The sequence below is a fragment of the Nicotiana tabacum genome, chromosome 20, assembly GCF_000715075.1.
Source record: "Nicotiana tabacum cultivar K326 chromosome 20, ASM71507v2, whole genome shotgun sequence".
Classification (NCBI taxonomy): Eukaryota; Viridiplantae; Streptophyta; class Magnoliopsida; order Solanales; family Solanaceae; genus Nicotiana; species Nicotiana tabacum.
This window is the reverse complement of record NC_134099.1, coordinates 62290468-62311584: the sequence shown is the minus strand read 5'-3', so window position 1 is coordinate 62311584 and position 21117 is coordinate 62290468. Positions and strand designations below refer to the sequence as shown.

At 38.3% G+C, this 21117-nt stretch overlaps 1 protein-coding gene across 4 annotated transcripts in view; it reads left to right on the top strand.

Moving 5' to 3' along the window:
• The window catches only part of LOC107785646 (5'-3' exoribonuclease 4), a 33744-nt gene extending 14802 nt beyond the window's left edge, over positions 1-18942 (top strand). The window contains exons 4-23 of one of the 4 annotated variants that reach the window (XM_075239933.1): positions 1143-1322; positions 1418-1537; positions 1686-1748; positions 1862-2002; positions 9166-9330; positions 9582-9659; positions 10019-10096; positions 10379-10423; positions 10526-10594; positions 10681-10776; positions 11364-11434; positions 15095-15223; positions 15308-15384; positions 15471-15511; positions 15707-15781; positions 15954-16111; positions 16990-17094; positions 17185-17260; positions 18056-18138; positions 18356-18942. In XM_075239933.1, the coding sequence (XP_075096034.1) occupies positions 1143-1322; positions 1418-1537; positions 1686-1748; positions 1862-2002; positions 9166-9330; positions 9582-9659; positions 10019-10096; positions 10379-10423; positions 10526-10594; positions 10681-10776; positions 11364-11434; positions 15095-15223; positions 15308-15384; positions 15471-15511; positions 15707-15781; positions 15954-16111; positions 16990-17094; positions 17185-17260; positions 18056-18138; positions 18356-18575 (2070 nt within the window). In that variant the 3' untranslated portion in view covers positions 18576-18942. Of the gene's footprint in view, positions 1-1142; positions 1323-1417; positions 1538-1685; positions 1749-1861; positions 2003-9165; positions 9331-9581; positions 9660-10018; positions 10097-10378; positions 10424-10525; positions 10595-10680; positions 10777-11363; positions 11435-14404; positions 14476-15094; positions 15224-15307; positions 15385-15470; positions 15512-15706; positions 15782-15953; positions 16112-16989; positions 17095-17184; positions 17261-18055; positions 18139-18355 lie in introns of all 4 variants that reach the window. The other 3 variants (XM_075239932.1, XM_075239935.1, XM_075239934.1) reach the window with 3 other exon arrangements.
• The last annotated feature ends 2175 nt before the right edge of the window (positions 18943-21117 follow it).

Genomic DNA, 21117 nt, shown 5'->3' with positions numbered 1-21117 from the left:
ACCAAGAAAGAGCCGAATATGTACACAAAAGAGGACATGGGTTCCCTAAAATATGAAGGGAATCCAGGAAGTCCCGCAAAAGAAAATACATGAGTCTCTGCTTCTAATTACACCAAGAGTATAGCAGTTTAAAAACCCTAGACTTCACAAAAGGAAAAAGTGTACAAGCGTTTTCACAACATCTTCTATCCCTTTCTTTCAATGAGCACCAAAATATACATAAAGGGTTAGCATTCCATTTGTATTTGGTTTGCTTCCCCATTCACTGTCCTCTCAGCCTTCTAGTGCATATTTTAACGGTTGCAGGAACTACCAAATCCTCCAGATACATTCGGGAACATGACCCAAGTGTCCCATTCAAAGCGGCAATGCAAAAATAAGTGTGTAGCAGATTCTGCTTCAGCTTGACATCGATAGCATCTATTGCCTAGTCTGAATCCTCCTTTTTGGGATTTATCTTGAGTAAGACAAGCTTCATTCATTATAATCTAACCAAAACATGTAGCTCAAGGGGAAGCTTTTGTTTTCTAGATTGATTTCCAAGGCCATATGTTGTTCCCCCCCTCCAAGCTTCATCATGGTACTATTACAGAATTTTACCATGAAATACCATTTTTCCTCCTTTCCAGATTATAGCATCTGGTGTGTCAATCAGCTTTATCACATTTTCCAGCCCCCTCGTTAGCTCCCACAGTGTCCAGTTCCCAATCAAAAAAGTTCCTTCGAAGGTCTAGATTTCATACTTGACCTTGTCTACTTTCGGCAACAGTTATATCTTGCTTGAGAACCAACCTGAATATTTCTGGAAAGCTAAATACAATTCTTGATCAAATTAGACAGGAATCTGGCTTTTCTTCTTGGGAGACTTTTGTAAAAGGGAAACCTAAAAGTTTTGAATATCCAACTTGGGAATTTACGAGTTCAACATACAAAAAGCAGGAATAGACATATAGGCTGCAAACGAACGACATAGCAGTGCATTCTAGAAGTGGAATTTGGAAGTTTTGACAGTTTAGGGATTTCCCCCTTTCTTTCCTTTTTTTCTTTTCTATGATTTGGAAGTTTTGACAGTTTAGGGATTTTCTCTCTTTCTTTCCTTTTTTCCTTTTCTATGAAAGCAGATTGAACTTTATTGTTTTTAGGCCTCTGATACAGGGAGAATAAGAAGGAATGATGAAACAGAACGGGAAGATTTAAGTACTAAAAAGTTGGATTCAAATGTTATTACACCTGGAACGAAATTCATGGAACTGCTGTCATCTGCACTTCAATACTATATACGTTTGAAAGTGAATGTAGACTCTGGTTGGCAGGGAATCAAGGTAAGCGTACTTCTGCTGGACACTTGCTCTCATGCTCTATGGGATATGCTTTTTCCCTCATACATTATGCTTCTTCTACATCGTGATCTTTTTAGGTTATTCTCTCTGATGCTAGTGTGCCTGGTGAAGGGGAGCATAAGATAATGTCTTATATTCGCTTGCAAAGGAATCTTCCAGGATTTGATCCTAATACACGACATTGCTTGTATGGTTTGGTAATTTGTGGCACCCTACTTTTCTTTCCTTCTCTTTTCTGTCGTACTCTATAGCAGCCTACCTTGCCCTTTTTGCTTTATGCTGAAGTGTTCTTTCATGACGTCTTTCAAGTGTGTTCTTTTTACATATTTTCTGGTGCTTCCACAGGACGCAGACTTGATAATGCTGGCATTGGCGTCACATGAAGTTCACTTTTCAATTCTAAGGGAGGTCAGTGTGTTTTTGGATGTGTTGTTTTAGGTCTTTTTTTCACGTTCTTCTGGTTATGTCATCACAATGGGGAAACAAGTTATGCTATGTAATGAATTTGTCCTTGATTGCAGGATGTCCGCAAAGATAAATCAAAGTATAGAGGTCAACAGAATAGGCAAGATATGTATAGACAACAAGCAGGTAGGCACTCAAAAAAAGGGGAAGGAGGCGGCAAGGACTTAGAGAACTTAATATCAGAACAGAAGTTTCAGGTTAGAAATTTGATTTAGTATGACGATGTTGTACCATTGTGTTATCAAGCTCCGCCGTTGCACTAAGTGTAGGAATTTTGATGTGGTTGTCTTGTTCCGAAAGCTGAAACTTTAAGAACTGCTCGATATAGTTCTATACTTCTATTATGCTGCTACGAAAAATTCTTATTATTTCGCGAACTGTGGGAAATTATTCTATGTTTGTGAATCCAAATAATTGAATATATATTGGTTCCAAGAAGGGAATTTTTCTCAGTAACTTTCTGTTTGAATGCTGAGGCTCCATTTGTTGGTTGTAAATTAAGAAAAACCAACAAATATAGATGAAAGAAAGAATAGAAGAGGAGATGAAGGGTGTGTTTGGTATGAAGGAAAATATTTTTCAATTTTCCCATGTTTGGTTGGCTTAAATGTTTTGGAAAATATTTTCCTTATGAACTCATTTTCCTGTTTTCCTTATAAAGAGAAGGGAAAATATTTTTCAAAACTCTTCTCCAAAAAGGCTTTTATTTTTCAAATTTCAGTTTTTTTCCGTTTGCCCCCCCCCCCCCCCCCCACTCACTCACACATGAATTTTTTTGTTTTTGTATGTATATTTTCAGTTTTAGTTTTTTCATCTTCTGGTTTACAGTTCGAAAGTTTATGGCTTCATGTTTATTGTATCTAAATAATTTATGAATACTTTTGAGAAGTTATTTTCCTTAATTTGCGTATCAAACACCGGAAAATGAATAAGATTACTATTTGTTTTCCAAAAACATTTTCCACGAAAAACATTTTTTGTTATACCAAACACACCCGAAATCCTGGATTTCTGAAGTTATGATCTCATACTGGCATCTTATCCGCCATCAGTAAATTGTTCTCTATCTCTCTGGCCTAATCATAATCAGTTAAGAAAATATTTGGAGAAAGCCGTCAAAAGCTGGCTTACTGAATTAACAAGAAACAATTGGAAGGTACTCGCTTTGTATATGATGTACCAATTTCAGGGAGTAGAAATAGTTTCTTTGGTTTAAATTGGTTTGCCATCTGAAATTAATCTGATAGAACAAATTGACAATTTCTCCATTTGTCTTTGTTAGCGGAAACGTAAAAGAAAGAACACAAGATTTAACGTGGTTCGAATCAAAATAATCCTATGTCCACCAGAGAACAGTTGCCTTTTTAATATTAACAAAGGAAGGGGAGAGTTCCCAATTACACTTAAGAGAATTTCTCTCTTAACTCTCTACTCACTACAATGTGTTGTATTATTTTTGGGATGATTTCTACAAATGAAGGAGTGCATCTATTTATAGAGGTAAAGACCTCCTCTTGATGTCATTGGTGACATCAAACTACCTCCTCTTGATGTCATGGGTGACATCAAAGGAGGAAGCTTCCTCCTAGCATCCACACCAACTCTTTCCACCAACTCTTCCAATTGCCATGTCATTGTTAACTAAACATAAACCAACACCTTCAATCTCCACCTTGGTTTGCGTTTCGAGCGTGCGTGTGAACAACTCTAGCCAAAACTTCTAAGCTTACTAGGCAACTCCGTTGTAAGAAACAAGAAGAATCAAACCATTGTTGAACATACCACCTCCACCTAACAACTGTTCTCTTCGGAGTTGCATCAGTTGATGCACACCCCCGCCAAGTCCTTGCAGTGTGCAAACTTAGCGAGTGGGACTATCTTGGTCAACATATCTGCAGCATTATCGTCTGTGATAACCTTCACGACCTTGATAGTTTCCTCTTCAACAACATCTCGAATAAAATGAAATCTGACATCAATGTGTTTAGTGCGCTCATGAAATCTCTGATTTTTCATTAGATGAATAGCACTCTGACTATCACATTTAAGAGTTGATTCCAGCTGAACCAAACTCAATTCCGCTACTAAACCTTTCAACCAGATAGCTTCCTTCACCGCCTCCGCTGCTGCCATGTATTCTGCTTCTGTCGTAGACAAAGCGGCAATCGACTGCATAGTCGACTTCCAACTAACGACACTGCCAACGAGGGTAAAGATGTATCCAATTGTGGACCTTCTTCTGTCAAGATCTCCTGCATAGTCAGAATCTACATAACCGAGAATTGAAATACCTCCACCACTTTTTCGAAAGGTCAGACCAACACCAGAAGCTCCTTTGAGATATCTCAATATCCACTTGACAGCTTCCCAATGCCTCTTTCCTGGGCTGGACATGTATCTACTTACTACACTTACAGATTGAGCAATATCTGGACGTGTGCATACCATAGCATACATAATGCTACCAACTGCACTGGCATAAGGAATCTTTGACATATGCTCCACCTCATCCTCGGACTGAGGCATTTGTAACTCTGAAAGTTTAAAATGAGGAGCTAATGGTGTACTTACAGGCTTGCACGTATGCATATTGAATCTCTTGAGAACCCTTTCAATATACCTCTCCTGAGAAAGATGTAAAACACCGTCTTCTCTTGAAATCTCCATACCAAGGATTTTCTTTGCAGCTCCTAAATCCTTCATGTCAAATTCCTTACTCAACAGTTTCTTCAAAGCATTTATCTCTGTAATGTTGTTAGCAGCAATAAGCATATCATCAACATACAACAGTAAATAAATCATTGAGTTACCAGACATCTTCTTGTGATACACACAGCTATCAAATGCACTCCTTGAGAATTCATGTGTAGTCATGAATGCATCAAACCTCTTGTACCACTGGCTAGGGGATTGCTTCAAACCATACAAAGACTTCTTTAGTTGGCATACGTGATCTTCTTTTCCCTCAGCTAGGAAACCTTCAGGCTGATCCATATAGATTGTCTTTACTAGATCACCGTGTAAGAAAGCAGTTTTGACATCAAGCTGTTGAAGCTCCAAGTCAAATTGGGCAACCAATGCTAGTAGCACGCGAATTGAGCTATGCTTCACGACTGGAGAGAAAATCTCATTGTAGTCAATTCCCTCTTTCTGACTGAATCCTTTTGCAACCAATCTCGCCTTGAACCTAGCATCTTCCACTTGAGGAATTCCCTCTTTCTTTTGGTAGACCCACTTACATCCAACTGTCCTCTTCCCCTTTTGTCTTTTCACTAAGACCCATGTCTGATTCTTGTGAAGAGACTCCATCTCTTTAGTCATGGCTAACCGTCATTGTACAACATTCTTGCAAGAAGTTGCTTCAATATACGAGGAGGGCTCCAGATCCTTAATCTCTTCTTGTGCAGCTACGAACGCATATGCAATCAAGTTTGCTTGATCTATAAGGCGTTCCGGTTCTCGTGTTTGCCTCTTCTCCTTCCCTTTTGCAATTGTGTATGGTTCATTGACAGCAAGTTCTTCAAGGTCTACATCTTCTGACTCATCTTAAACCTGAGTCTCTTGATCCTTTTCCTTGGCAAGCTCCACCGGAAGCTCCACCTGCTCGTCGTTCTTGTTTCTTGAAAACTCCACGGAAACTTTACGGGGATCAAGTATAGAGGATTCATCAAAGGTGACATCTCTACTAACTATAAATTTGAGTAAAGACAAACACCAAAGTTTGTACCCTTTTACTCCATCCACATACCCTACGAATATGGCTTTCTTAGCCCTTGGTTCAAGCTTTCCTTCATTAACGTGATAATAAGCTGGACACTCAAATACTCGTAAGTATGAATAGTTAGAGGGTTCACCTGACCATACCTCATTCGGAGTCTTAAAGTCAATTGTCGATGCTGGAGATCGATTGACAATATGAGCAGCAGTGTGAACTGCTTCAGCCCAAAATACTTTGGACATTTTGGCTTGTAGGAGCATACAACGAGCCTTTTCAAGAAGAGTTCTGTTCATTCTCTCCGCAACTCCATTCTGCTGTGGGGTATGCCTGACAGTCCTATGTCTTGAGATCCCATGAACCTTGCAGAATTCATTAAACTCTTCATTGCAAAACTCCAAGCCATTGTCTGTGCGAAGATACTTGATTTTCCGCTCCATTTGATTTTCAACCAAAATCTTCCACTCTTTAAATGCTTCAAAAGCATCACTTTTTGCTTTCAAAAAATGCACCCAAACCTTTCGTGAGAAATCATCAATAAAAGTGAGAAGATACCTCTTTTTGCCCTTCGATGGAAGTTTAGAGGGACCCCATAAATCTAAATGGATGTAGTCTAGCACTCCTCTTGTCTTGTGTTTGCCAGTGCTGAAGCTGACCTTCTTTTGCTTCCCTAGAACGCAGTGCTCACAGAAGTCAAGTGTGCTGATCTTCTCACATTCCAAAAGGTTACGATTGCTCAACATCTCCAGTCCACGTGCGCTCATATGACCCAGTCTCATGTGCCATAGTCTTGCCTTGTCATCATTAGATAACTGCACTGTAGATGCATTTGCAGAGCCAACAATGGTGCTTCCGGCCAATGTGTAAAGGCCGTTCTCCAGCTTGCCTTTCAGCATGACTAAAGAACCTTTAGTCACCTTTATAGTTCCTGCTTCGCTCATGTACCTGTAACCTTGTTCATCCAGAGTACTCACGGAGATCAAATTCTTCTTCAGATCAGGAACATGACGGGCTTGTGTAATAGTCCTCACGACTCCATTATGGCAGCGAACCCGAACTGAGCCAAAGCCAACTATTGTACAAGTTGCATTATTGCCCATTACTACGGTTCCTCCACTTTTCTCATAACTGCTAAACCAGTCTTTTTGGAACGTCATATGCAGAGTACAAGCAGAGTCTAACACCCATTTGTTTCCATAACTACTATTATTATTACACGATGTTGTTAGTACATAATCATTATCAAAATCATGTACCTGTTCAACTGTGGATGCACTCGCCTTTTCCTTGGACCTTGACATTGGGCAGTCTCGATCAAAGTGCCCCTTCTTGCCACAACCCCAACACTCTGTATTCTTCTTGTTCACACGAGACTTTGATCTATGCTTTGATTTGCTCTTTCCCTGTTGGCTAGTCCGGCCTCTCACAAAGAGCCCACTTGCCTGGTCATCTCTATCTCCTTCAATGTGCCTCCGCACATCACTAGAGTTAAGTGCCTGCCGCACTTGCTCAAGCTTGATAGGCTCCTTGCTATACATCATTGAATTCTCAATATCACGATATCCTGAAGTCAATGAAAATAGCAAAGCACATGCAAGCGTCTCCTCCTCCTTTTTAATTCCTGCAATCTGTAAGTCCATGACAAGTTTATTGAACGCATCTAAATGATCTTGTAACGAAGTACCTGACCCCATATTAAATGTGTGAAGACGCCGTTGTAACAACATCCTTGTTGTCACTGATCGGTCTTGGTATAGCCCTTCTAGCTTTTCTCATAACTGTTTGGCCGTCTCTTCGGTACCCGTACTCACTTCACAAAGCACGTTAGGTGCAAGGGATAGTTGGATTGCACTCAATGCATCCCCTTCAATCTTCTCCTTGTCGGGAGTTGATATATCCTTAGGATACTTTCCGTCAATAGCATGGATTGAACCTTCCCTCCGCAGTAACGCCATCATCTGGATCTTCCAGATATTGAAGTTGTTGCGTCCACTGAATCTATCAATTTCAAACTTCATGGAACTCATCTTTGCTTGTTCTTCCTCCTTGGATCGTTAAAGAATCTTGTTGCTCTGATACCAATTGTTAGCGGAAACGTAAAAGAAAGAACACAAGATTTAACGTGGTTCGGATCAAAATAATCCTACGTCCACCAGAGAACAGTTGCCTTTTTAATATTAACAAAGGAAGGGGAGAGTTCTCAATTACACTTAAGAGAATTTCTTTCTTAACTCTCTACTCACTACAATGTGTTGTATTATTTTTGGGATGGTTTCTGCAAATGAAGGAGTGCATCTATTTATAGAGGTAAAGACCTCCTCTTGATGTCATTGGTGACATCAAACTACCTCCTCTTGATGTCATGGGTGACATCAAAGGAGGAAGCTTCCTCCTAGCATCCACACCAACTCTTTCCGCCAACTCTTCCAATTGGCATGCCATTGTTGACTAAACATAAACCAACACCTTCAGTCTTAATTTAGATGAACTGTTAATTTTGTTACAATTGATGTCAAAGTTAATCATCTATGATTCTCACTCTCCTTTAGATCTAATAAGTAAAACCTAGACAGAGAAAACGAGATAGATAAATTTAGGAAAGAGGGTTTGGGTTGACGAATACCCTGTAATTGTTAAGTAGAGAGAATTTATTGGAGGACGCTGTTACTGAGGGTGGAAAATTGGCAAAAGAAGGCTGATATCTCCAGCATGGTTCTTTCAATCCCTCATTCTGGTTTTCCTGCTACTTTTCTCATATGGAGTAGATGAAATAAAAAATATGTGTCCAGTGTCATACTTTGGTCAGTAAGGAGAATTGAGAACGGATTTCATAATCTTTATTATTACCTTTAGGTTCCAATTGTTTCCCTGTTATCTGACATTATTATCTGTTAATAGCTATCAGTTCAATAACTCAAGTAAGGGGATTAGCAAGCAAGTATGCGTCCTAGACAAGGATACAACTAGGTTACAAGAGAGAACAAAAAATTGGTTGGCACGAGCTTGGCAGAGGAAGGATACATAGGAAAAACATGACAGTTTTAAGTTACAAGTTCGAATTTTCAATGTTCAAGTGCAACCATATTAAGTATGAAATGCACGTCTTACTGTCCATCACAAATATAGTGGTGCAACATATATCTAAGAAGAACTAATTATTTTGAAAAGGTTATTGTTAAAAAACGATGTCAGTTTGATTAAAATTGAAAATGTAAAAGACGAAAAATAGACAGCTAACTATAACCATGTGTGTCCATATTATGTGCTTCTATAACTTAATATAGTGATACATAGAAATTGTCCTGTGGTCACAGTCCACATGTATGATAATGTGGTCAATTTCTCCCTTTCTTTCCATGTTGATATAGATATAGTTGTATGTAAATCATGTGAACTACCATATTTCCCTTTCTGTTAACCTAATCAAATTATTTACGTACCTTGTATTATCTATTTCCTTGTTGTATAGTACCAAATAAATGTATTTTATATTATATTATATTATATTATATTATATTATATTATATTATATTATATTATATTATATTATATTATATTATATTATATTATATTATATTATATTATATTATATTATATTATATTATATTATATTATATTATATTATATTATATTGGATCTTTTCAGCTTCTTAAAGTATGGGTACTCAGAGATTATTTGGGATACGAACTTCAAATTCCAGATCCAACTGTCAAACTAGACCTGGAGCGACTGATAGATGATTTTGTTTTCATGTGTTTATTTGTTGGAAATGATTTTCTTCCCCACGTGCCATCTTTGGAGATATCAGAGGTTTGTATTCTTTGGATGTTAATTAGTGCTTTTCTCATTTAGCGTACAGTACTAGTTGCCCTTTGGTTTTTGGAGCTAGAATTTTGCTGGCAAAGAGTTATGTGTTGGTGCTCATATTGAATGTATCGCCCTTTGGTTTTTGGAGCTAGAATTTTGCTGGCAAAGAGTTATGTGTTGGTGCTCATATTGAATGTATCTCCTTTGTCCCATCCGCTTCAATTCTGAATGTTCTTTTAATTGTGAACCTCTAGGGAGCCATTGACTTACTGATTGATGTCTACAAGAAGGAATTTGTCAATATGGGTGGCTATCTTACTAATTCTTGCCAGGTACATAATAATCTGCTTCTCTGTGTTGCTCCATTTTCATTTCCGACCTATGCCACGTTTCCATATGTACTTTCTGTCTTACCATTTGCTCGTTCGTATAACAATTGTGAAGGCTATTGTGATGATTTATTGTATGAAGCAGACGTGACCCTAGTTTGTCTGAAATATGTAAGGTCTGGTCTTTATTGATGCTAAATTTATAGGTGTGTGTGAAGGTTTGTAAATCTTGTATCCAATCATTAACTAGTTTTAATGCCTGACAGAACTTCTCTGGCTCTAAAGTTGTCTAATCCGCATGATATGTTTGAAGCACTTAGTAGTTGTATTTGATTATGGGCTTTGCCTATTCATTACTGCAGGTTAATTTGGAGAGGGCGGGGCACTTTATACAAGCCATTGGTTCTTATGAGAATGCTGTCTTTAGGAAGCGTATCCAGGTTTGTCTGTGATGTCCTTATATCATGCCATCCCAGTTTTAGTAGATTTGGGGTTCTCTTGGCTCCTATCTTTTGGGGTTGGCAAGTCTTAACCTTTGTTTTGTACTTTTGCTACAATTTGTATGGTCACCTCAGTGACGTGTTTTCTTTTTGTTTGAGTTGAACTCTTTATGCAATATCTGTGGTTCTATCTTCTCTGTCAGAAATGGAAGCATCATCGTTAATTCTGGATTTTTTAAAACAGTAAATATTTTAGTATAATCAAATTTTTTATTTATTCAGGTACAGAAGCATTGGGGGATACACATGCAACGCCCTACATTAAATGTGAGAGTGATGTGTTGAACACTTAACCTTATTTGAGGTTCTTGATGGATAGAGAATCTGGTCAATGTCGTAACCCATGTTTGGTGATTGTCGTTTACACAGTTGGCTGTTCAGAAGAAGCAGGACAAAAGTAACCATGTACAAGCCAAGACCCTTTCTGTGGTTGATAAGGTCTCTTGGTCATCCTTTTATTTCCATTTAGGTTCATTGAAAAAAAACTTCTAGAATATCCTGACTGGCTGGGTCTTATTTGTCAGGTTAAATTAGGAGAAGAGGGCTGGAAAGAAAGATACTATTTGGAAAAATTTGATGTTCAAACCGAAGAAGATTGCGTCAAAATTCAAAGGGATGTGGTAAGCAGATTTAATATCATATATGTGTACAGGACATCATCGTAACCCTCTGGTACCAACTTAGTACCATATTTTTTATGTCAATATATATAAGACTTTACCAGTTGAAAAATAAGAATGTCATATATGTCCGATAGACTGAATGTTTTTCTGAAGGTGTTGCAGCATTGCTTAAACCACTACCTTCGTTTAGATGACATACCTCTTTTCTTCTTGAAGAAACTTCTTCCTCATTTCTCGTATTTCAATATCTCAATCATAAATTGCTAAAATCAGTGTTAATCTGCACTTGGAGCTTGGAGCTTGAGAGATTCTCTAATGGAGGAAACATCTAGAAGTGAGAAGAAAGAGAACATTTCAGAGAAAATGATAGCTTTTGTTCATTATCCACTTAGAAGGAGGTCGTTATATACAAGACTCAACCGACTAACTAACTAATTAACTTAGCCAACGAGACACTGCGATGTCGACATCACTAACTAACAATTACAGCTCACTAACTAACAATTACAGCTCAAAATATAAACTGATAGCTCCATTTCTCTCATCTAATCTTTCTTTATGATTGTGTTCTTCCTGGTATGTAGGTCTTGAAATATGTTGAAGGAATATGTTGGGTCATGCATTATTACTACCAAGGAGTGTGCTCCTGGCAATGGTCTGTCCTGCTATCTTCTTTCCTGACTTGATGCTTCTTTGCTGCAATTTGCATAGCATATTTGCTGTCACTCAGCACTGTGACAGGGAACCTGTATGGCAACTCCAGTTCCCTAAACAGACCTAACAACCAAATTACCTCTGCTACAGCTGAAGCCATACTTCGATACTCAGCCTCAGCAGAACTTTCAGACGCAGTCTGTTGCTTCTTGGACTTCCAAGAGATCAAGGAACCTCCAAACTTTATCACATAACCTGTAACTAACCTACGTGTGTTGGGACACGCAGCCCAATCCGAATCGCACCAACAACTCAACTCAGTTGCAGGTTCAGCCTTTATCCACACTTCTTGACCTGGGGCATTCCTCAGGTATCCGACCACTCTATGGGCAGCCTCCCAATATGACCTTTTAGGCTGCTGCATGAATTGACTAAAGGTTTGAATGGCATAATTTTGAAAGAGTAACCGCAATATCAGCAGAAGTTCTTCCTTGATTCCTTTGACCTGAGACTGATAACTAATGTCTGGCCTTGTGATGGTGACATACATAAGTTTGCCAATCAACTTCTGATATAGAGTAATGTCCTTGAGTACCACATCTCCAACAATACTAGTAGCTTTATCATACTCCACTGCAGTCAGCTTCAAATTGGATCCCATAGGGGTGATGGCAAGTTTAGCTCCACTAAGGCCAATGTCAAAAATTAGTTCAAGCACATACCTCCTTGATTTAAAATGACACAAGCTTTGGATCTAAGGACCTCAATCCCCAAGAAATATCTGAGTTCACCTAAATCCTTTAGCTTGAATTTCTGATGGAGCACCTGTTTTGCCTTAGTGATCAAATCTGCACTACTACCTGTAATGAGTAAATCATCTACATAGACTAGGATAACCACCATGCCACCTTTCTTCCTCAAGTTAAATAGAGAGTAATCATGACTACTCTGAACAAAGCCTGGCTCAAGCAATGCCTCTGTCAGCTTAATGTTCCACTGCCTAGAGGCTTGCTTAACGGCTTAAGTCCTTATAGGGACTTAAGCAATCTGCAGACTTTCTGCTCCCCACCTTCTAAAGCCTTCAGGCAGTTCTATGTACACTTCTTCACAGAGATCTCCTTGCAAGAAAGCATTATAAACATCCATCTAGTAGAAAGACCAACCCCTGGACACTGCTAATGCTATCACTGATCTTACTGTCACCATCTTGGCCACAAGAGAGAGTGTCATGATAGTCAAAACCTTCCTGTTGACTATATCCCGTTGCAACCAATCTGGCCTTGAATCTCTCTACTTTTCCATTGGCATGATACTTGATATTGAACTTTATCCTTAGAAGACTTCCTAGCATGAACACCATCTTTTGACAAATTCTCAGTTGCTGCTATATGGTGAGTAACACCAGAATCGACAATCCATTCATTTGTAATAGTACTAGATATTAGACAAGTAGCAATACCTGCCATATTAGCTTGGCTATCATTGGTGTCTTTGTTTAGCAGGCCTAGAATTTGTTTGTATTGCTCTTCAGTGAAGTAAGGTCCTTTTCCAGCCAAAGTGCCTTGTAGATCAGCGGCTGAAGAGCCTTGGGACTGAACATCAGCATTTCCACAGACATTATTGACAGCATTGATAGATTGTTGAGTTCCAAACTGTCCTCCAAAGTTGCCATTGCCACGGCGAAATTGTCCACCAGCATTGTTCTTACCAAACTTCTTTTTTCCTTTAAAATCTTTAGGATATCCTATGATTTTGTAATAATTTTCCTTTGTGTGGCCTTTGAGTCCACTATGTTCACACTGCATAAAAGGTTTCTTACCCCTGTATCCTTGACCCCTGCCAACTTGCATGGCCATTGGATCATTTTTCTCAGTTGAAGAGCCCAGACCAAAAGAATGCTGAGACTCATCCTCAATCACCATAGCATATGCCTGATTAATAGATGGTACATTGGATTTCAACATAATTTGTCTTCTAGCCTGATTATAGGAATCATTCAAGCCACTAAGAAATTGTAAGAGCCTTTGTTGCTGAATATGCTCAACATAATCCTTTGAATTAGGGGCACGTACCATGGCGTCATACTCATTCCACAAACTTTCAATTTAGTGAAGTAGGCAGAGACTGAATCAGTACCTTGTGATAAGGCAGCAATAGCTCTGTGTATCTGGAAAATTCTCATGCGATTGACTTTATCAAATCGCTCTCTTAAGTCTTCCCAGACCAAATGAGCATTCGAGGCATACACAATACCACTAAGGAGCTCTGTCGACACCGTGTTCATGAGCCATGAAAGAACAATTGTATTACATGTCTCCCACTGTTCATGCAATTCTGTCTTACACGACTCCTTTGTGTAGGTGCCAGTCACCAACCCTAACTTTCTCTTTCCCAATAGAGTGATCTTCATTGTCTTGCTCCAAAGCCCATAGTTCTTTGATCCTGTGAGCTTCACAGGAATTAGGACAATACCAGGAGTGTCTGACGGACCAAGGTACAGTTGATGTGTATATGGAACTGTTGATTCTGCCATTGGTGAACTCAGATTCAAAATACACGTACTAGACGAAGGATCGATAAACTTGAGGAAGCTGCCGCAAATCATATTGACTAATTCGTGTGGATCACCAGCATCGTCCACCCTAATACCATGCTAAAATCAGTGTTAATGTGCACTTGGAGCTTGGAGCTTGAGAGATTCTAATGGAGGAAGCTTCTAGAAGTGAGAAGAAGAGAACATTTCAGAGAAAACGATAGCTTCTGTTCATTATCCACTGAGAAGGAGGTCGTTATATACAAGACTCAACCGACTAATTAACTAATTAACTTAGCCAATGAGACACTGCGATGTCGACATCACTAACTAACAATTACAGCTCACTAACTAACAATTACAGCTCAAAATATAAACTGATAGCTCCATTTCTCTCATCTAATCTTTCTTTATGATTGTGTTCTTCCTGGTATGTAGGTCTTGAAATATGTTGAAGGAATATGTTGGGTCATGCATTATTACTACCAAGGAGTGTGCTCCTGGCAATGGTCTGTCCTGCTATCTTCTTTCCTGACTTGATGCTTCTTAGCATGAGCATTATTTGGTTTTATGTCATTAACATGTCAAGCTTTGTTTTTAGTGAACTTTCCTGAGCAATTGATGATTGGTGTTTAATTTTGTTTAGAAAACTCAGCTAAGTGACCCTTAATCGGATTGCCAGTGGGTCAATATGGTATAAGTCTAGTGCATCTTATTTTGACAGCTGGCCAATCTTTGACAGAAGAATGCATGAATCTGCAAAATGTGATATATCTATATTTGGAGCTATACTAGGCAGATTTGTCTCTAGCACAAAAGATTTCAGAAGTATATGGTTTTGCTCTACCCTTTTCTGGACAAGGATGGTTTTGCTCTACTTTCTGCCTTTTTATTTCAGCTTTTTCTTTCAGGAAGTTTAGTTTGGTCGGGTCTTGACCATGTTGTTCATTGGTTATTGCTAGTATAGTCATTCTTCCCTCCCCCTTCTCCTTCTATGCGTGTTATCTGATCCATTTTGGCTGTTAAATTGTTTAGGTATTTGGTGTTGCATATTTTCCATTAATTAGCTATTTTTGCCAAATTGGGAAATTAATGGCGCAGTTGTTCTGTTTTGATATGAAACTGCAGGTTTTATCCTTATCACTATGCTCCATTCGCATCTGATTTTCATGATCTTGACCGATTGAAAATCCACTTCACAATTGGCAAGCCCTTCAAGCCTTTTGATCAGCTAATGGGTGTCCTTCCAGCTGCAAGGTATTAAAAACCTATTCTCTTTTTGATTTGTGTAGATGGTTTTGTTCTTCATTTCTTTTATAACAGAGCTGGTGTACATGACAGTGCACAAGCACTTCCCGTTTCTTACAGGAAGTTGATGACAGATCCATTGTCCCCTATTTTAGACTTCTATCCTAGTGGTAAGGTGGATTTTGAAAACAAAAATTGATTCCATTGCTTAACGAATATCCCTTCCTTGAGATGTATTAAAAACATATTTCGGCAGATTTTGAGCTTGATATGAATGGGAAGAGGCATGCTTGGCAGGTAATTTCAGATAATCTACTTTATTCTTACAATCTATTGCTCGTATCACTTTCTACTTCTAGTATCTGAACCTGCTGTGGATCCCTCTTTTTCCCTGTCCAATTATTGTTCCTCGTGCAAACTATTCTTTTTCTTTTTGAGTTAATTAACTGGGAAAACATTAAGGATGATATCAATGTTTCTTGTGGTTTGTAGGCTGTTTGTAAGCTGCCATTTATTGAAGAGAGCCGTCTTCTATCTGAGATTGCAAATGTTGAAGATACTTTAACGGTAATGTAACTAATATTATAACTGAAGAATAATGTTGCAGATGCCAGCAGTAATTCTTGGAATTGTTTGAGCCTTGGCAACATTGTTTCCCATCACAACATCTAGCCCCTGAACTTTACATCTATGTATGTCTGACATACACTTAATTCTTGTACTGTTTATTGTGATTTAGGTTGACGAAAAGCACAGAAACAGTCTCGGCCTTGATATGTTGTTTGTTTACTTGTCACATCCTCTAGCAACGAAGATCCTTGCTTTTTGTGCAAGGAACAAGGACAATCCAAAGTTGCCAAAGGCTAAAGTGAAAAGGAAAATCAATCCCGAGTTCAGGTGATATGATCATGGCAGGTGCCATTCAGGAAGTGGACTTGCTCTTGTTTTATATGTTTATGAGATTTGAATAGTTTGGAGAACTGAGGAGTGACTTCACCATTTTCACTCCGTTGGCACAGATTAAAATTGTTGCTTGGAGCATCGATTGGTAGAATCATGTGCACTCTTTGTGGCTGACTCACTAGAGTAACATAGGCGTACATCACGTAGCAGATTCATTCTTTCTTCCCCGTAAACTTGGATTAAGGAACATGGGAAAAGCTTTTGCTTCTTCTTATGTAGTATCAAGTGAGGCTGTGTTCGGCTATTGTTCTTTGGGTGGTTAGGTTCCTCTTATTTGCCTGAGAAGATTTCAACTACTGGTCGTACCTTAATTGGAATGAAGTGTCTCCTTTCTAGCTAAGCTGGTTGATTTCTGCCATTGCCTGCTATGTAGCGCGGACTCTCCAAAATGTTGCCGCACCAGTGTCGGATTCTCCAAATATACACTACTTTTGGAGTATCCGACACGCACCCGGCAACATTTTCGGAGAGTCCGAGCAACATAGATTGCCTGAAAATGTTGCCCCTATTAAAACCAATCTTGTTATACAGTTATAGTGGCACACGGTCTGGGAGGGTGCTCTTCTTGCAGAATCCTAGGGGACACAATATAACTGGACTTTCATCTTTACATGTATAAGAGTTAACCTAAGTTCGTCAGAAAAGGGGATGTCTTTTGATTTTCTACTTTTGGTGTCTTCCTGGGTGTTCTATAATAGTTGCATTACATGTGCTGGTTGCTGATTCTTTTTCCTTGTAAATAAAGAAAGTATTCCAATGTCTACTTGTCAAAAAAGCTCTGCCGCTAGATGCTGACTGAATTCTTTTGGCAGTCATGGAATGAATGGATTCATATATCTTTCTGATAAGCCTGTATGTCGTGTTGAGGTCTATCCACCCGTTGAGGACATGGATGTGATAACAGATAATAAAGTCATGTACGTGTTTTTCTGAATTTGTTTGCTTCAAATATGCAAAAAGTAGGGCTACAGTCTTCTCTTGAATGATTACATTTTGATGTTCTGCAGATCTGTGTTTTATAAAGTCCCTTCTTTCCATCCTCACATTCCTAGGCCACCAAAAGGAGTAACAATGCCTAGAAAGGTATGTGAAGGCGTTTTCTTTGGGCTTTTGGCGATCATCAATTGTGCTTTCTTATATGCATGACCGTTATTTTGTGGCATTATTATTGGAATACATTTTGTATAAGGAACATCTATATTTTTTAGCTTCTCTCAATTGTTATCTTGATGAATAGAAAGATAGCTTTGAAAAGGTTAGTATTTTGTATTTCACGTCTATGATATAGATTTTTCCAGTTTTCTGGTGAAATTGTGTGAAGGTTTGGAATTCAAGATTTAGCAACTAAGAATATCAGCTACATGTTTTAATTAGGACTGAGGAAAAGATAGAAAATTGGGACAAAATATCAGAACTGCCTGAAGTCCATGGACTAAGTCACCACCACTTTAGTTTGGCACCCCTATTTTGTGAATTGGATGAGATATTTAACTGTTTATATTGAGTTCATTTCACATCGATTTCTGGTGACCTCAGGCAGACATAGTTAGATGAGACTAAAATAAGCAGTTCCGCAAAATGAAAAACTGAATGTAATTCCTTTTTTTCTTTGTGTGTGTTGTAGTCTTAACGTTTGCAGATGTCCAAGTCTGCTGTTTACCTCAAATGTGCAGACATCTCTTTACATCTTAAAAGTATTCGCTTAAGATGGCACTTCTAGTTATCAATCTTAGTGTTACTGCACCGCTCAGTCGATGAAATGACGAGCTAAACATCAACTAATCACTTAGTCGTAATATCATATCCTACATGTCATATGATACGCTTTTCTTTTTTTATTTTTCTTGTTTAACTTATAAGTTCTGTGTTCTCTTGTAGGTTATCTCCAAGGATGGAGTCCACCCTCAACCTTTATTATGGCACGAGAAGACAGCTGTTGCTGAACACAGATATTCTAGAAGGTAAGATGTCCTGTTGTATATGTTTTCTCAAATATTCAGCTTGGAGAAGGTAAGACATCCTGTTGTATATATTTTCTCAAATATTCAGCTTGGAGACAGTTGCTTGGATTTCTCACCATGTGAGATATGCAGTCAGTCAGAGTAGTCTATTTTCGACAGCGCTACAAGTAGCTGTTTAAAAACTCTGATGATCTCTGCTCTGTCATAACCTATACAGGTGCATACCCCACAATTCTGTATCAGGACCTCGTTTGGCAAAATTGGCTCATCAGCTTGTATCAGAAAACTGTTTCCTGAAGCACCAAGTGAATGGAGATGGTGGCAATGATAGCCACAGTAAGAAACGAAAGAAGAAGCGTAGTGCTGATAGAAAGAAGCGTACCGGTGCTGAAAGAAAGAAGCGGAAGAAGCAAAGACAAGATACAGTAGTGTGCTAGCTTCGTTGGAACCACCACGCATTACGCCAAGACTTTCCTTGATGATTATTGGTGTCAACTTGTAGTTAACGTTGAGTGTCATTGCTTATTGCATCAAATTAGGATAGAGGCCTCGGCAGGATGATGAGGAGGGCCTAAATACGAGGCTGATCTCCACGTAGATCTGGTGACACGAGAAATCCCACAAAAGTGCGAAGGGTGTAATAACTTATAGCTCCTAATTCATTGTCATTCTACTTTTCCTTTTCAATCTTATTTATTCTTCTGTAACTTGCATATGCTTATAAGTTCCAAATTTTGATTCTAAATTATTCATCATTAGTTGTAAGATCATTCTGCTGCCTTTAGGAAAAGATGTTTTGCCAAATTCTTGTTTTACGATCCTTATTTTAACGAGCTATAATTATGCAAGTGGGTAATAGTATCAATTGCCTGTTTAATACTTGATGCATTTTGTGGGTAAAAGGGTACACCAATTGTGGTGAAACATGATCAAGCAGCTATAACCATTACTTGTCCAAAAACATACACGAGATTTGGAAAGTTGAAGCGATTCTGGATTCTACTTAGTCCATTGTCAACTGTTGGAAAGTAACTGCTCTTCCCACCCTAAATGGCCCTGTCGTACTTTAGTTCACATCACGATCGTAGTCGGCACATAGGAAAATACGCAGTTCGGAACTAGATAATGTTAAATTAAGAGTTAAAATCTTCTTCAATTCCTTGATAGAGGATGAACATTTGATTTGAGCAAGCCAGAAGGTTGAAATGGCTCATTTTCTCTGGAGCTCGGTATATAAAAATGAATGAAACATGTTTTTGTTGCGTACGGGAACTAGATTTCATATTGGAATTTAATAAAACTAGATGGTGTGTGCTCATGCTATGCACGAACATATGACCGACATTGTTAGAATTTAATATTAATGTACATGACACGTAGATGCTTATATACATACATGGAGTTAATTCAGCAAAACATAAAGTCAAGCCAAACGATTTAGACTCATCATCGCACTGTTTCAGCCACAAATTCATTGAGTTACAAGACTTCGGTGTATTGGGTATCACATATAATTGTACAAAATAGAATAGTAGAGTAAATTTTTAGTACATAGTTTTATATATTCTATTGTATAGAAAACAAATTACATGAGTTGCTAAGTGGGCGTTTGGACATAAGAATTGTAAAATTTTTTTTAAAAAAAAGTGAAAATATTTTTCAAGTGAAAATGGTATTAGAAAATTAAATTTGTGTTTGGACATGAATAAAATTTTAGGTTGTTTTTGAAGTTTTGTGAGTGAAAATTTTGAAAAACAGCTTTTTGGAGTTTTTCAAAATTTCGAATAATTTCAAAATTCATCTTCATGTGAAAACTGAAAATTTTATGGCCAAACACTGATTTCGAAAAAAAGTAAAAATTTTCAGAAAAAAATAATTTCTTTTTATGTCCAAACAGGCTCTAAGTATCACTACATGGTCCTCCTGCAGTTAATTAAGGGTGTATTTGGTATGAAGGAAAACATTTTCCGGAAAATGTTTTCCATGTTTGGTGGGCTTAAATGTTTTGGAAAATATTTTCCTTATCAATTCATTTTTTTTCCAATTGGAGGAAAATGTTTTCTTTATCAAGAGAAGGGAAAATATTTTCCAAAGCTCCTTCTCAACCTTCCCCACCCTCACCAACCCACCCCACCCCCTCTCCAAAAAAAAGGTTTTTTTTTTCTTCAAATTTCAGTTTTTCCGTTACCACTCACCCTACTACCCCTCCATTCCCTCCCCCGCAATTTTTTTTTTTAACTTAATTTTTTTTTTGCAATTTCAAATTTCTGTTTTTTATTTTTCTGCACCACCCACTACCCATCCCAATCCCTCCACCTGCCCCCCTCCCCCCGCACCAAAAAAAAAAATTTACTTTATTTTTGTAATTTAAATTTCTGTTTTTTTCGTTTTACTGTCCCCCCTCCCCCAGCCCTGCCCCCAGCCCCGCCCCCTCTCTCGCACAATTTTTTTTTTTTTACTTTTTTTTTGTAATTTTTTTTTTCTTTGTTGCTCTCTTGAGCCGAGGGTCTCCTGGAAACAACCTCTTTGCCCTTCGGGGTAATGGTAAGGTCTGCGTACATACTACCCTCCCCAGACCCCACTGGTGAGATTATACTAGGATGTTGTTGTTGTTGTTGTTGTTTTTTGTAATTCAAATTTTTGTTTTTTTTCCGTTTTGCTGTCCCCCCAGCCCCGCCCCTCACCCCCCCCCCCCCCCCCCGGGACAAAAAAATTTTTTTACTTTTTTTTTGTAATTTAAATTTTTGTTTTTTTTCGTTTTACTGCCCTCAGCCCCTGGCCCCTCCTCACCCCCCCCCCCTCCCGTAAAAATATTTTTTAAATATATTTTTCAATTTTAATTTTATTATTTATCGGTGTAAATGGTTCAAAATTTTACAAGTTCCAAAATTATGAGTTCGAAGGTTTATGTGTTTGGAAGTTTATGGGTTTAGAAATTATAAAGTTTACGGGTTCGAAATTCCGTGGTTTTGAAAGTTT